Source organism: Sturnus vulgaris, chromosome Z (genome assembly GCF_052056855.1).
Source record: "Sturnus vulgaris isolate bStuVul1 chromosome Z, bStuVul1.hap1, whole genome shotgun sequence".
Lineage (NCBI taxonomy): Eukaryota > Metazoa > Chordata > Aves > Passeriformes > Sturnidae > Sturnus > Sturnus vulgaris.
Window position 1 is genome coordinate 47206843 of NC_142283.1, and position 17160 is coordinate 47224002.

Genomic DNA, 17160 nt, shown 5'->3' on the forward strand with positions numbered 1-17160 from the left:
TTTTTTTTCCTCAGTAGGACTGAGGACAAGGAAAACAAAAATCTGTCAGAAACTTAATTTCTGAATACTGTTTTATCACTGGACGAAATATGCTCAGTAAATTCAGTAGCAGAAACCAGCACACACTAGTTCATATTCAGCACTTCAACCATCTAGGCACAGAAGAATACACTACAATGAATTCTGCTCAAGAAAATCCAATTATCATCTCAAGGTACTTCACGTACAAGGTTTGAATAAACTCTTGAGTATCCTGATTACATCAAAACCAAACCAAGAAAGAAAAGCACAGAGGGAGCTTTTTACTTTGCTTTTCAAAGATGCATGTCATCACAGCACATAAAATTGAACACACTTTAAAATACATGCAGGGAATAGTTCTTCCATGAGTAGACAGAGTGCCTAATATGATTATTACTTGTAGGGAAATATTTAATACTGCATAACTCACCTCTGCCACTCAACTTTGCAATTGTGCTTGCAAATATGACTCATAAATAGGAAAAAGCAACTTGTGCTATTTTCAACACATTGGATATTGAGAAACACGCAAAGGCAAGACCATTCTGCATTTAAAAAAAGCCCTAAAAATTGCACCATTTCAGAGTGCCAAAGCCACCATCTACCACACTGGTCTGCCACTAGCAGTCTTCCTCTGTGCTTCTTGCATGCAGGATGAACTGTCCTCTTTTCACCTACACTAAAGAACAAAAAGATGGATAGCTAGCTGAAAGCCTAGTAACTCTAACCCAAAACACACATGAATAGAACCATCAAAATATATGGTACATGATGTGAACATATATGACTATTCATCCTCAATCGTTTTCACAACAGATGAAGGGCATCTGATAAGAAATTATTCCTATGAATTTCTATGAAGCAATTTCTATTACTTGCAAAACCTGAAACAATCACAGGCAATATTTGGAGATTCTTGTACAGTGTGTTCCAGGTAGCCATAGGGAAGAAGAAAACCCATGGTTTATACTCTGACCACTGTGACTACAGTAACTTACATATTCCCTCAGAGAGAGGCTGGCAAGCTATGTTTAATAATCAAACAGCACATCTCCATTTCTAGGGGAATGATGATCTTCCTCTTTCAACTCACCAGTGACCACTAAAGAGCAATACAGCTCGCATTTGAAACATACCACAGTTTATTGAAACTATTTTCTTCTTCCTGTGAGATACTTATTCAAGTAACATCAAAAAAACCCTTCTGCATCTTAGTCTGATCCTGCTGACAGATATCACAGATGCATCCAATTCCTCAGCTAGAATAGCACCTAGGTGATAGAATAAGTACGGCTTATTAAAGTTGAATAGTAAATTATATTTTTGCTGCTGTTAATGTATTATTTGAATGGCAGCAAAACCCAGACATTTGTTATTTTTATGTTTTTAAGACTTTTCAACATAGAAGAAGAAAATATTTCCTCTGCATACAAACATCATATAACGCTTTCTTTTTGGTAGCAGAATACCAGGCATCACAGTTTTACACATAAAGAATCTCATAAAAATAAAACAGGTATTTTCATGCCCCTCACCTTGCCCAAGTTGCCAAAATCTGTGTGCAATAATGGCAACTATGCATGCACAGATACAGACAGATATACAACCTGCAGGTTCGTATTTTATAGCTGTGAGAATAGATCTAACCATTGAAGACATAAAAATGTTATTATCCCAGTATAGTTGTAGCCACTTAGTCCTAACTAAGAAAATGCCAACTGTCGGAGATTTTTTGAGATAAAATAAATAGAAACCTGCTATCTCCAATTAATTGTATTTTTTTGATGCTTACATCGACCTCAGACTTTATTCAGGGGTTTACGCAGACCTTGATGCTTCAAAGGCAACTCTAAGACTTCTTATTAACAGAACACTCCTTACTTAAAATGTCACTATAAGGATTAACCCCCACAACTTCTTCCCTCTCCCAAAATAATGAGTAAAAGCAGTAGCAAAAAAGACTCATTCGAGTAATTTAAACTCCTAAAACATATGCTTAGTGCTATGTGTTGAACTGTGAAGTAATGACTTTGCAAGAACACATTAATTCCTAAAGGACTAAAGGACTGCAAGAATCAGATGGGTCTAGGTCCTACCAACCCAATTTTCTTCAACCAATTTGGCAGTTTATAGCTTAGCCTTACACTGAGGATGAAACAAACATTAAAGCATGAAATTTAGTTTGGTGAGTCCAGGGACGTGCTTCTCACCTAGCCAAAGACCCAAACAACTCTTTGCTGACCACCCTGTCTCTATGTACAAAGGGAAAAACGCACAAAAAACCCTTGACTCTTAAAGCAGTGTAAACTGAAAACAGAAATAGTGATTTTTTAATCAAAATTTTATAGTTACTGTAGATTTTTTCTAAAATGGTGAAGTTAGCATTGTCTGAAGATATTTTGTGTTTAGATTTAAAATATAAACATATTTGGATTTATTTTTAGTTTTACACCTTGAATCAATCAACTAGGTAAAATACTGGGAGACTTGGTAAAATGTTTGTCCTCAGTCATTCTATGTATTCACTAACTTGATACAAATCACCACATTCACTACAATTAAACTGCTATATTTTGTTCAGTGAACGACTTCAAGGTTGTGCTTCTATGAAGGTAGCTTATTCACAAAAGAAAAGTCAATTTTCCATATGCTGCTGGATTTTATAATTACTGTTAGTACACACAAATATTTTTTATCAAGATTTAATTTGATGCTTTAGGGCAACAGGCAAGTGTTTAGAACAAAGTTTAGAACTGATCTTCATTCCACTATAATTTTACAGATATAAAACATCCATGAATGCCTTCTGTGATAAGGTAATTAAACATGTTTTTCTTCAGAACCTCTGTCACAGAATTCAAGTCTCTCTGAATGAAGCAATTATATAGAATGCAGAGCTTTTCTTTCTGGATACTATGGAAGTCCATGCTTCATTCCTAACTCATTAATCTGAATCTGTTCCTCTGACAGATGAAATATTCTTGTGGACTTTCCCTGGTGCTCTCCACTGGAGCTTCCAAATAGTTAGAAAACATTTATTAATTTACACTCCTGTGATAATGAGGGGTATTATCTCCAGTTTCTGCTTTCATTCTTTATTAGCAAAGATATCGAGATGAAAAACATCTATTAAATTTGCATACATGGTTAGGTATCTTGACATCAGTGTTCAAGGGTGGGTTTTCTAAATTTTTCTGGTTTGAGATAAGAACTTGACATTTGAAGTACTTCATAATCCCATTGACACTGACTTCATGATATAGAGTCAGGGACGGATTTCTATACTCCAGTCCAACTGATGAAGACTGGCTTTTGTCTTGTACACCTGGCCGAACTTCCATTAGGATCCATGTGGTGTGTCTGTGGCCATAAGACATGATTATTTTTTGTGCCTTTTCAGTCCTGAAGGACCAAAATTATTCAGATGTTATATTGAAAGCAGAAGTTACATCTGTATGCTAGCACAAAAGCTACCACAAAAGCTACTTGTGTTAAAAGTTGCTCCCATTGGCATAAAGTTAGGAAAGAATCCTTATTTCCCTGTATCCAGTTGAACTGGGTTTTTTTTGGTTTGGTGTTTTTTTTTTTTTTTTTTTTTTTTTTTTTTTTTTTTTTTTTTTTTTTTTTTTTTTTTGTTGTTGTTGTTGGTTTTTTTTTTTTGTTTGTGGGGGTTTTTTTGTTGTTTTTGTTTGTTTGTTGTTTGTTCTTTTGTTTTTTTTTGTTTGTTTGGGGTTTTTTGTGTGGTTTTTTTGTGTTTTTTTTGTTGTTGTTGTGTGTGTGGGTTTGGGTTTTTTTGTTTGTTTGTTTGTTTTGTTTGTTTGGAGGATTTTGGGTGGGTTTTTTTGGTTTTTTGTTGTTGGCTTTTTGGTTGTTGCTGTTGTTGGGTTTTTTTGTTTTTTTTTTCACTATTGTCCAAAATCTTCAAAGATGAACTTAGATATTCATTACAAACACTTCATTTTCTCTAATGATTGAGAGAGGGCTTATTTCATGTCATTTTTCTAAAACCACATGAAGCTAACTGCACGGTTTTCGTGGCACAACCCTAATAGGTCAGGAAGCTGAAACGTTTAAGAGACAGAAAAAAAAGGCAAGTCTTAGCAAGGTGTAGATATTGTTTCCTCATAGAGCCCGATCATTGCTCAGGCCTACTATTCACCTACAACTGGTTACATATGACAGGTATCAGTCATATATGTATAGCAGTCTGCAAGACAGGAAAAGGCAAAGGTCACCTGTTCTCCTGATTTTCAGAAGAGGCATTTCAGCAGTAAGCACTTAAAAGAAAAAGTATTTACATGTTAAGTTCAAGTTAGTGAGAGTGGATGACCATGGTGGTAGGCTAATTATCAGACTTGATCATTCTGTGATTCTAGCTGTCTCTCACAACAACTTCAGTTAATTTTGATACATTCATACATGCCATCACTAGCTGCTACCAACACCCAATAAGCTTAAACAAAAGAGATAGCAGGGAAGGAGGTATAATAGTTCCAAAAAGTGAAGAAGAGCCAGCAACAACTTACCTCATGAATGAGGGCGACCAACATTTGCTGAAAATTGCGGCCCCTGCTGGCCAGAAATCGATTAATAGGCTTGCCATCCTTGCCCATGTGCACTGGGAGGTCGAAACACAGCAACATGCCAGCTGAAAGAGGGAGGGAAGGGGAACAGAAAATTCAATGCCACCACTCACTCAGAGTCAAGGGAGAACGCAAAGCAAAGTAAGGTTAACTTAATAAAGCCAACAATTCAAAAGAACATGCAAGCATATTTAAGCGGCATGAAACATAGTTTCTTAAGTTGATTCACCTTCAGATTCATAGAAATCTTTGGGTCAAAACATGCATACTTGTCTACTTCAAGAAAGTGGCAGCTTACCTGCCAGGCCTGGTGTCATGCCTGGTTGCTTGTTCCTCTCATACATTTTCAGCAAAAAATTTGGAACACCTGCCACTGTCTTCCCCTGGTCTGAGCGTGTGGTCCCTCCTCTTAAGGCAGAATGATACACAGCACGGGGCATGTTGGCCATCTCTTGTTTCACAAGTGATGTTGCAAACTCTTCAAACGCTTGATGAAGTGCAATGCAATGAAGCGAGAGGAAAGGGAATGTGAGAAGCTGATGATTGAGAGACAAAACTAACCCTGGAAAGCCCAGAATGACACCAGTACTTCTCTTCCACTTCATAGTGGAGCAGCAGTTTAACTCTGATGTAGCGTGGGACGAGGAATATCTATATCTGGGGACTTTCTTTTCCTTAAGCAGTAGTGTCTGTGAAGTTGAAACAGCTTCACTGAAAATCATGGGAACTTGCTGGAAACAAGAAATGTGAGGAAGTTCCAGTATAAAGCTACTCTGTTCAAATCTGACATAGTATATTTATGGTTGGAAAGAAATACAGCCTTAACAATTCCATGAGCTGTTGATTACCTTCTTTGATTGCTACAAAAATAACAGTAACGACAGCACATGGCTGACAGAAGGTCACATAGCGGAGTCTAAATCCCGTTTTTCTAGCATGTCAGGAAGGGCACATGCATCTTGGGATTTTTTTTCCACTACCTGCAATATCCTTCTAACGAAACTCACAGAATGCAGTGAGCAATTTTCTCTGCAGTGATACAGACAGAAACTCTAAGTCTTTGTCTTCAACCTTCGACACTTCAGTTTTATTGGAGTAGGTGTTTGTTGACATGAATACACTATCCACCTACTTCCTCTAGACTTTTATAAAAACTTTTTTGTTTTGGATGGCTAGAACAATATGGAAGAAATTTGCTCAAAGAGGGAGCTGTTTCACAGCTTATCACTGCTGTCATATTAGTACATTTGCTGGTTGTGCCAAAAGACATAAATAGAAGCCATTCAGAAGCAATTCTTCAGGCAGGGGACAAGCCAAGGCTCTAGACTGACAAGTATAACTCAAACTACAAAATCTGGATAAATTTAGTGAAACAACTAGATGTGCAACAAATACTAGAAATACAGTATTTCAATGACTGACTTTAATCTGAGGGTAAACAAAAGTAACTAGTACCACATGTAATAATTTTATTATTTTTGTTGTTGTTGATGCTATCATTATTATCATCATCTCCTTTGCAAGAAGGATACTACCACTATTACTAACAACAACAACAACAATATCAAGCTTAGAGTTTTTTTATTAATTTTTTTAGTTCTCTGACTACAGGGTTGAAAAAAGTCTCAGGCACACAGAATGAAAAACTATCAAAATTAAAAACTAAGCCTGTCATACCCCTTCTGATATCCTGGGAATCTAAAAGGTAGAAACAATATGAAAACTGATGTGACAAACCATTTTTAAAGGAGTTTGAGACAAAATACTACCGAAAGCTACACTTCCCAATGCTCCATGTAAGTAGTTACATGTTATTAATCTCAGTAACATGCAACACGAGAATTCCAGTAAATGAGATGACACAGATTCAGCTCTCATAGAACAGGGACTCCATGGCTTTTGGCCTGTCTTGGACATTGCCTCATTAATCCAGTTTCATACTCTCCTGGTGAAGCAATTCACTCTCAACAACGAGTCCAGCCAGTCATTAAAGCTTTTGCTCAAGTGCTCTGAACTCTATGTTAACTGTTAGAAGACACCTCTGAGGGAGAAACTGCTCAGTGAATATTTGGATTCAACTGTTTTGATACCAGTCTGTCGTTGCTGCATCTCTGAATCCAGTCTGCTCACCTGAAATTTCATTTTGATTTCCCATCTCCCTAGAAAACTGGCTGTCTCAGCATTCATTACACAGATTGCGTTTTCTGTCAAGATGTATCACTCTCTTTCATTCAACTAAGTTATGCCATTCTCCATCACAAAGCTTCCAGGATTTAGTAGTTAGGGCTCTCTATTAGGCTTACACACTCCAGATGCCAGTTCATGCAGAGTTTGATGAATGGACTCTTTTAGAAATCCCCACTGGGGGAAAATACTACAAAACACCACCTACTATCTCATGGCAATGTTTACAGTCTGCAATCACACATGAAGATCCCACATATTCTACAAAAAATGAAATAACAGTGTCTATGTCCTGGCACAATATCTCAAATCTTGTAAGTGTAAGATAATGAGCATTTCTGAAAGTAATCAAGTGAATGGCAAAAATCTCAAATACTGAAGGTAATCCAACCTGCACAGGTTTCAGAACGAGTGTCAGAGACTATCTGTTGAAGCATACTTCAGTATCACTATCACTACAATTATGCATTAAGCACAGCACTGCTATCTTAATCAATTAAGCAGACTTTGTGTACACCATTGTTTTCATACCATAATACTGTTTACAAAGCAATAAATATAAAACTTATTTTACTTCAATCTGCCCTGGGCTAAAATACAAAGTTACCTTCAGAAATATCTGTTCAGTCTTCCCTACTGAAGTCACTGTGATGAAACGAGTACTTGAAGTAAACTTGAAGTAAATAATAAGGAAATGGTTTTCCCTTTAGGACAGGTAAATAATTTTTAATTATAAACATTTTTTTCCCCACCAACAGGACCTCTGTCACACCATCCTCCTAGAAATGGGTTGTGGGCTTTATTGTTTACTTTACATTTTTTCCCATTATTTGTTAATGAAAAATAGGAAGGCTGTACTTTAACACGACACTCCATTCCAAAAGAGCCACAGATCTGTACAGTCACTGTGATTCCGTATCTGCAAAGTGACCTCAAACACTGGACATATTATACCTCCTAAAACAGCAGCTGGTGTTAGAGACAACAGCTTGATATATGAAGAACCCGGAACAAATAGATTTGCCTCCTGATCCTCTTCATCTTCATTCATGTCTGTCTCTTCCAATGAGTCAACTGGTCGTGCCTGGAAGATTTAAAAAAAAATTAAATGTCAGCATAAAAATCCCAAGTCCACATTACCAGTCATGATTCCAAGAGTAAAAAATATCAATTAAATATGAAAAGTTCCCGGTTTCATTATTTTCACTCCATTTCATAAATCTGAAGTTTAATGAATAAAAGCTTTTCTTCTACCTGACTGAAAGGCAACACTGGTTGGTAAAAATCACAGGGTATGCAAATACATATCTGTAATAGTAAAATTAATCTTGATGCTTACAGTCGAACTAATATTTATAAAACTTTACTTTCACCCTGATTCTTCTTCAGTTTAACAGTGTTTTATATTGGCACTTTAATATAAATAAAAATTTTTGCTAGAAAATACTTTTACATATTAGTTTTGGAATTTGAAAAACTGCAACATATTTACATTGCTTTCAATTAAAACATATTTACTCACTTTCTGCACCAGTAATACGACTATCAAATAACTATACTAGTAATACAGAACTATGTACCACTGTGAAAGACAGTCTTGCAGCAGAGTTTATGTATTTCCCTTATTCTATCCTGTGGTCTTCTATGTAAAACACATTTTTAATTTGTAAGGTTTGTGCTGAACTCTTCTCATGGATTTATAAAAATAACGTTTTTTAATTTTAAAGTTGCATATTCCAGCCTTTTCGTAACAGCCAGTTACAACCCATGAATGGAGCCTATCATATAATAAAGCAGTAAATAAAGCTTTTATTACAAAGCCATAGGATTCACTATTCCATGAAGTAACAGTGGACTACTGAGTACTGTCTGGTCCCATACAATATAAAAAGAAGTCACCTAGGCGACCTTATGTTCATCTCCTTGTACCCTTTCATTTTGTTAGGTTATTGAGTCATCTAATCAGAAGTTTCAGAGTTTAACAGCCCTCTGCATACTTAAAAAGCCTTTTAGTAAGTATCTCAACTCCCTTCTGACTGCCTTTACCGATGAAACAGTAAAATATTTTGCTGTAAAAGTTCACAACAAAAACACGGGGAAACTTTTCAGCTTAATTCCAAAAATTGCACCTGCTTTTCAAACTGATGGGCCTATCTTGAAAAAAAAGCCCTATCCATGAGTGTGACTGCCATGAAAGAAACAGCTATCACAAGAGCTGCTTAGTGACAAGACCCAAATGCAAGCACTAAAAAAAGAGCATAAAATGCAAATCAGCTGCCAAAAAAAAGAGCTGTTAATTTATTAACAAAAAATAAGAAAAACTACCTTCTGACTGCTTAGCACTATGTTTCATTCATGCCTTTCCCTGCTCATAAGACTTAGCTTTGCCAATCACACATGGCATCATCTCATGTCATCAGCAGGAGCTTGTATTCCTTCAGGAGGCTCTCCTGAATTTCTGGCAGAGAAGGCACAAGGACTGGTTTCCCTTTAAAGAGGATATAACCTGTGTCAGACGGAAGGGTCAGATGCGCTTATGTTCAAACATATAACATGGCTACCTGTCCAGGAAGATGAAGAATTGTATGTTCTTCAGAGTCAAATGATGAGAGTGATTTATAGGCTGAAATGGCTACAAGGGCATCCTAGAAAATTAACAGGAAGAAAAAGAAAATCACAAACACAGTATATAATATTGCTACCAGCTGGAAACTCCACATTCAAAGAGTTTATCAAGTAACCAGTGAATGCTGAAAAAGAGTTCAACAATATTTTCCTGAGGCATACTCTCAATTGCTTACTTTTTATATACACAATGACAGTAGCAAGACCAATTATTTAGGCTTGATAACAAGCATTCTGAGCATTCTTCTTCAGGGAAAAATATTCAAGATATGAGAATAATGTTGATAACATATTGATGTTTTAGTTGCTGCTAAAAAGTGCTTACTCATATCAAAGACTTTTCAGCTTCCTGTGCCAGTGTGCCGGTGCACAAAATGCTCAGAGGGAGCACGGCCAAGACAGATGACCTGAACTGACCAAATTATATTCCATATCATAGAACTTTATGCCTAGTACATAAAATCAAGGAAGTTGGCCAGAAGGTAACCATTACTGCTCAGGGATGGACTGGGCATCCCTCAGTGGTGGTGAGAAATTGTCAACACTTGTTTGTAATTGAGTTTTTATTCCTCTTTGTCTTCTTGTTATATCCCCTTTCTTTACTATTATTACTGTTATTGTTATTTTTGTTGTTATTATTATTACATAAATACTTTATTTCACTTATTAACTTCAATTGTCTCAATCCATGGGGCTTTTTTCCAGTTCTCCTCTCCAACCCACCACAAGGAAGGGAAACGAACAAGTGGATGCATGGTACTTAGTTGTCATCTGGGATTAACCATGGGGCTAAAAAGTTCACTGAAATAGGCTGATGGAAGTCTTAAACTAAAATACACTGCTTCCACCAGCCCCCTGGTGATGCTAGTCCAACATTCCCACTGCATTACAAAACTCCACAAATGAACTGAGTTAGCTGTCACAGCAGCATCTTTGTCAAGAATGCTTCACTATTTTAAGGCTGAAATTTTCCAGAAGTCAAACTAGTTTCACAGACTAACAGAATATACTGAGTCGGATGGTATCTGCAAGCATTGAGTCCAATTCCTGGCCCGGCCTGGGACATCCCCAAGAGTCACGCCATGTGCCTGAGAGGACTGTCTAAACACTTCTTGAACTGTGTCAGGCTTGGTGCTGTGATTACTTCCCTGGGGAGCTGTTCCAGTGCCCAACCACCCTCTGAGGAAAGAACCTATTTTTCTAATATCCAACCTAAACCTCCCCCCATACAACTTCAGGCCATTCCCTCAGGTCCTGTCACTGTCACCACAGAGCAGAGATCAGTGTCTGCCCCTCCTCTTCCCCTTGTGAGGAAGCTGCAGACTACAATGAGGTCTTCCCTCAGTCTCCTCCTCTCCAGGCTGAATAGACCAAGTGACCTCAGCCACTCCTCATACACCTTCCACTCAAGGCCCTTTGCCATCTTTGTGGCTGTTCTTTGAATGCTCTCTAATAGTTTAATGTCTTTCTTATATTGTGGTGACCCAAACTGCCCCCAGGAGGTGGCAGGTGAGGTGAGGACATACTAGTGCACAGTTTGTTTGTAATTCTCCTTGGAAATGGCAGAAGTTACGTCAGTTACCACCTTTTACGTGTAGTACATTGCTTCAGAAACAGTGTTAAGCAACAGGAACAAAACCCTATTGGAAAGGGAGATTAATGACAGTGTCTTGACAGAAAAGTACAGAATTTAATATCCTGTTGCTGACATCAGAAATTAAAGTTTTCAAGTATATCACTTACCTCGTTCTGTGTATTGTTCCAAAGGAAACTGATAACTTGAGCTTTGAATTTCTACAAAAGCAAAGGAAACATGCATTTATGTTTTCTTTGACAAAATACACAGTTGAAATAGAGGCAATTACCTGAAACAACTTACTGCCACATGAACATACATTGAGCTACGAAAGTGGAAGGGTTGAAGTGTTGAACTCCAGACATATTCACATGTCCTCACATTCTGTGAGAGGGGAACCATGGATAAACCTCACACAGGAATTTCCCATCTATCTCCCAGGTCTCACTAACGCAAGTGAAAACAGTGAAACTGTATAAAACATGCATTTGACTAATCTGAACTAGGCAGTAGGTGCAATTTTATCAAAATCAAGCAGGTTTATGCAAAAGTTTATATATAAAGATATACTAAAAGAAAGACTCATCTTAGGCCATACCTCAAATTCATTTGTATTCACTGTTAATGAGGGAACCAGGGAAAACAATTCATTTAGTGCTTTTAAAATGAGTGGTCTTGTATCACAACTCAGCTTTGGTGACAGAGCATTCCATGTAGAACGGATGCAAACAACCTGCAAGCAAAGTGGGAGACATCATTACTAACAGCTATCCCAACTTCACTTAAACAACATTTCTTTTCAGTGCTTACTCTTACTTCTTGAGAAAAGGAATTAATATATGGCTCATAAAAAGTAAAAATGCAAGCATTTTTAAAAATTCACTTGTAGATCAACTGGCATAACACAGTAATAGTGCACCATACTTCACCAGGGAAAGCAACTACCGGTAGGAATAAATAACACACTGTTAGCAATACACAGAGCTATACATGTATATTCATACCACATTAGTGCTCCACTTAACTTGGTCAAATTAGCTAAAAATCAAACTGTCTCTGGGAATTCAATAGGACGAAACCAGAGGAAGCCACCAAGGAATCTATTTTTGCTGGAAGCCCTCCAAAGCAAAATGCCTTTAATCTTTAAAAACAATAAAAGCCAAAAAAATTTGCAGAACAAATGCAAAACACAGAAGTTCAGGAATACAGAAACTGTCAAACTACAATAAATACTAAACACTAATACCTAATATTGAACACATTTACACTATAACTAGAGCACAACAGGATACATAAGTGGTCTTCCAGGATACATAATTTCCTTCCTGGAAACAACACACATCACCCAGCTTCTTTTCACCTTCAAAAATCTGTATGACAGCTCAACAAGCAGTCAGTACAACATTTTGCATTTCCAGGCACTGAAAAAGTCTGTAAGATGCTCAGTCAGTGGTACATTTCTAGCTGAAGAATTATCAGAAGTCATAAAAAGCAGTAGTCAAGTTTCTCAGGAATGTTGACTAGACAGCAATACTGGTACTAAAACTTTCTTCTTTTTCCTTTTGAGATTTTTTCAGTTGCCCTGGCTTTCTCTTGTTAATGAGCCCTGTATTTTCCTGAAAACTTAAGTAATTTCATGGAGGATTTCATCAAACCTTAATGTTGCTACCTGTGGAGGAATTAACATTTCAGAATTTTGCCACCACACCTAAAATAAATCTGTCTATAATTTATATGTTGTTGCTACTTGTCTTTTAGATTTCAGGCTCCACTGCAACAAAGAGTACAAAACAGGAAAAAATACAACTGAATAAATAAACAAAAAACCCCAGCAAACAAAACCAAAAACCCCAAGAAACTATAACTCTGTTCACCCTACCCCACCCACCCAACAGAACCACAACACAAAGAAAAACCCCAAACCATGTATGCTTAGAACCAAAGTCTAGACAAAAATTTTAAAATAGCAATGGAAAAGCAAAGTATAATTTTCAGCATTCTAAAGTGAAAACCTTCAAATCAAGACTTAACTGTCTGAGCAAATGCCATGAATGAAAATGTCTTTCCGGCATAAGAAATTAAAACAAAGCAACAGAAAACAAAGACATTGAGAAATATAAATGTATTTATGTAATGAAATCAAATAAAGGTATGTTTATGAAGATATTCAATAAAGGCATTGAGAAAGGTAGTTTCAGTATTATTCTGCACTGAAAAACCAGAATGTTTTGTATCTCTGAATGCAGGTAATTGCCAAATTAAGTGTCACTCAAACACATATCAGGGTGCAGTTTTAAAAACCAAAGATATACTTCGAGTTGAATAATTTTCAAGAATAGCAAACCCATGAGTGTGTTTCTATGGTAACAACCACTGATGGCTAGAAAGACCTCATCTGGTAACATTCCAAGGGAAAATGATACCTCTCATTCCATTCTTTCAAAACAGACTGCAAGAATAAGAAGAAAGGTCTTCCAGTGCTCAGAAAGACAGACATTTCTATTAGCACTGGAAGTTTCTCCTCGACTATATAGAAATGTTGAATTTTTAATGAATTAGTTGTCTGGAAAGCACAACATGTATTAATATGTATAGAAAAAAAGTTGTGCATTCGTGGAATTTGATACTGTAATTTAGAAAGACTAACAAATCATCAGCTAGCCAAGCATGTTTAATTTCATTCTTTCCTAGTGTAACACACACATTCTCCAGCTTCAGCTAAGAGGCAAAAAAAGGCCTTCAAAAATAGCCAGCATCCTAACAGAAGTTTCAGATGTAGCTTAAGACTGTACAATTCCTTTCAGATGGTATTTTCTAGACTTGCAACTTAACAGCTGTCCTACAGAAAGCTCCTATGAAATTATGTACTGTAAACTGATGGAATAGGGAGATGGGAACAGTGGGAAACTGGTACTTTAAAAACCCACAGTAAATAAAGAAACATTATAAAAGCAGTAATAACCTTGACATGGCGTCTTCCTGGAGCAATTGGCAAATGTGATAAATATCTTGTGATGAAATTTATCTGCTAGTCATGAATCCCCAAGGAAAAACCCTGTGATTCCACAGACACTCTACAGTCTCTGTTCAGCTCTACAAAGCTGTCCTCTGAAAATGCAAAACACTCTAGAAAACTAGCAAGATAAGAGAACTTTACAACACTGGTATGCCAACTACTGTCTGAAAAAAAATGTATAGGTGCTATTCAGAAAACGTGTGTTTACAGATCTAGACATTCTAGTGTCATACTTCAGTAAAAGTTCTTAAGTCTGATTTCATTTTTTGTTATGTGGATTTTTTTCATTCTGGTTTGTTCAAATTAACATGTCATTGTCATCTGGAGACATTGACAATCACACAGCACTTTTGGTACAGTACATTTTGGTTTATACTTATGTTTTCTTGTATTTTCAAAATTTATTTTAAAATATCAAGCTTGCCACTGCACAAAACACCAACTGCTGAATGGGAAAAAACTAAAAGCTAAATTTTACAGATGCTGAAGAGAAACAAAGCACTTTTGCTTCAGATGACCTACTGCCCTTAAAGGGTGAGAAATCTTAGCAGAGAAATAGAGAACAACTACATTTCAATGGTAAGAGGATTTAAACACATGCTTAGAAATTTTATTCTTGAATGTTTCTCAGCTTGTATACTGTACTTGATACACGAAATCAATTAGATGCCAGGATAGCCTCAAATGAAGTACATTAGCTTCTGTTTAAATCACTGGGGAAAAAACAAATTACATGCTGAGAAACAGGAAATGTGATCTGGGAAGAACTGTTGTGATTTTTTTTCCAATTTTGATGTGCAAATCACTATTCATTAAAGACCTTTTGTTACTCCTACCAAAAAAAAAAAAGAGAGGGGCAGAAGCAGCCAGCCCTTCTTGCAAGTCCTGCAAAAGCTAGGTTTATACTCTTAACACTATTCATGTAGGATACACTTTGAATAAAGCCACTCTCTTTATACAAAACAATTACTGCAGTCAGCCGAAAGGATAACTATTCTTACACAAGAGTCAACCAAAAAAATTAATCAATGTTACAGCACATTTTGTTATTATTGTAACAAAGGAGCCTTTCTGAGACTCTCAGAACTCAACCCTGACAAAGCCACATGATGTACAGGGTTCCATAATCAACTGAGTGAACTCTCTATGTACAAAAACGTAATTTTTATTATTCTTTTTCAGAAACTGATTGAAAGTTCAGTGCTCTCTAAAATCCTACTTCTAAGCAGCTGCACATGGAAAAACTTGGAGACATCCCTTTCCCTTAAGTCAGTGGCAGAGAGAGAAAACACCAAAACAAAACCAATCTCTATGATTACGTTCTTTCTGCACTGCAAACTACAGTCTAAATAATAAATAACAGACAGACTAAATTACTTCACCTAAATGGTTACCCAGCTTGCCAAACCACAACAGAATTCCCTGCTAAAGTTTCAGAATAGTTAGGTGGTAGATTTGGTCTCCCAGACCGTTACACTGTATTTGGGGAAATAAGGCAAATTGAATTTGGACAGGAAAAACTGGTCATGTCCACAAAATTGTCCATCCATCCTTCCTTTCTTCCTTCCTTCCATCATGAGTAGTCCTAGCCTCCTGTCCTCAACAATGATACAGTATACATCTGTTCTCAAATGAGGTTATTATAGTAGGATGCGAAATTTATCATATATCTAACTCCTACTTCTTTGCAAGATGAAGTTTAAATATAATCCAGCCTGCGAAAACACTAATTCAATACCAAAGCCAGCATTCAAAGAACCTATGTGACCTTAAGACACCAAGCTTCACACCAAAGGCAAACAAAAAATTACCCTAAATAAATTGTTTCTTTGCAGACATTGTTGGAAGATTTGTAATCATAATGAATATAAGTATCTGTGGATGATTCACTATATTGTTCTTGAACTGCTAAGTGATTTCAAATAATGCGGCAAGGCTGGCCTTACTGCAGTAAACACTGCAGTGGACATGTATTAGCAGATAAACATAAACTTGCTGTTTAGCAGAGAATGGGTAATCAAATATTCCTGCAGGATATAATTCACTACTCAGATGGCCTGTATAGTACAGTTTGTCAGTGACAGATTCACAGCATGTCTGTGCCTGAATCATAACACCAGGATATCAATGTCTGGGATTTGGGAAACAAAGAACCTTGTCTCCTAACTTAGAGATATAGCATCACTATTTGGGTTCAAAGGGACCTCAGGATATTTCCAGTCCAGCCTCCTGCTCAAAGCAGGGTTACAATGAGAACTGATCCAGTTGCTCAGGGTTGTATCCAAAAGGAATGTGAAAATCTCCAGGGAAGGACACAGCAAAATCTCTTTGGGCAGCTTATCCCAAAGCTACTTGACTCTTCATCTGTAAGCAATGAACACATGAAGGTAAAACAGAAGCCACCCAGCTGCTAGTGGTTGCATTCCCTATCTGGTACACTCTATGAATTAGAAACAGCAGGGCAGGCCGCTAAGAAGATACAAAAATTACATTATTTAAGTGCATTTCAGCCAATCAGAATTATGTACCTAACAGTCTTCCTTTTCAAATCTCGAGGAAAGATGCATGGAAGGATGTCATTGCAATAAACCGCAAAGCTGATTCAAAATTTCAGCCCATGCACTGAAGGGCTGATCTGCTGTGGTAGAAGGTCACAGTACAATTTCCCATGAACTATTAACTTAGGTTGGAAGAGAGGAATTAAATTTGTTAGAAGAAAAAGAAATTCTGCAGGAACTCAATGTACTCTTAAAATAAAGCCAACTGGGAAAAAAGGTCATGAACCACAAGCAAAACTCAAAACACAAGAACAAGCCAATCTAATCTTACCTCAGCCTCACAAAGTGCCCGTAGACCCTGTAATACTATGGCAGCAGGTGAAGCTTGATCAGGTTTTGTGCATTCATTTAATACCTGGGAAATTGCAGCCAACATATCTGCTCCATGCTGGTATGGTCTAAAGGAAAAAAAAAAAGAAAATAGGAGGCAATATTCACACATTCACACAAGTTATAATTTACACACAAAAACCTATTAGGTGCTGGTTTTATCTAAGTGACAACTAAAACTGCGGAGAACTGGAAGTTCACACACACACACACACACAAAAAAAAAACATACAAGGAGGATATGACAGAGCGCTCTAAAGGCTGACT

The 17160-nt window shown here is 36.9% G+C and overlaps 1 protein-coding gene across 2 annotated transcripts in view; it reads right to left on the reverse strand.

The window, feature by feature from the left end:
• Positions 1 to 17160, reverse strand: part of FOCAD (focadhesin) — a 91736-nt gene that overhangs the window by 31803 nt on the left and 42773 nt on the right. For both annotated transcript variants that reach the window (XM_088156668.1, XM_088156669.1), the window contains exons 15-21: positions 16835 to 16961; positions 11588 to 11722; positions 11157 to 11207; positions 9350 to 9433; positions 7743 to 7872; positions 4903 to 5091; positions 4548 to 4669 (exon numbers count right to left, since the gene is read on the reverse strand). In XM_088156668.1, the coding sequence (XP_088012794.1) occupies positions 4548 to 4669; positions 4903 to 5091; positions 7743 to 7872; positions 9350 to 9433; positions 11157 to 11207; positions 11588 to 11722; positions 16835 to 16961 (838 nt within the window). The remainder of the gene's footprint in view (positions 1 to 4547; positions 4670 to 4902; positions 5092 to 7742; positions 7873 to 9349; positions 9434 to 11156; positions 11208 to 11587; positions 11723 to 16834; positions 16962 to 17160) is intronic.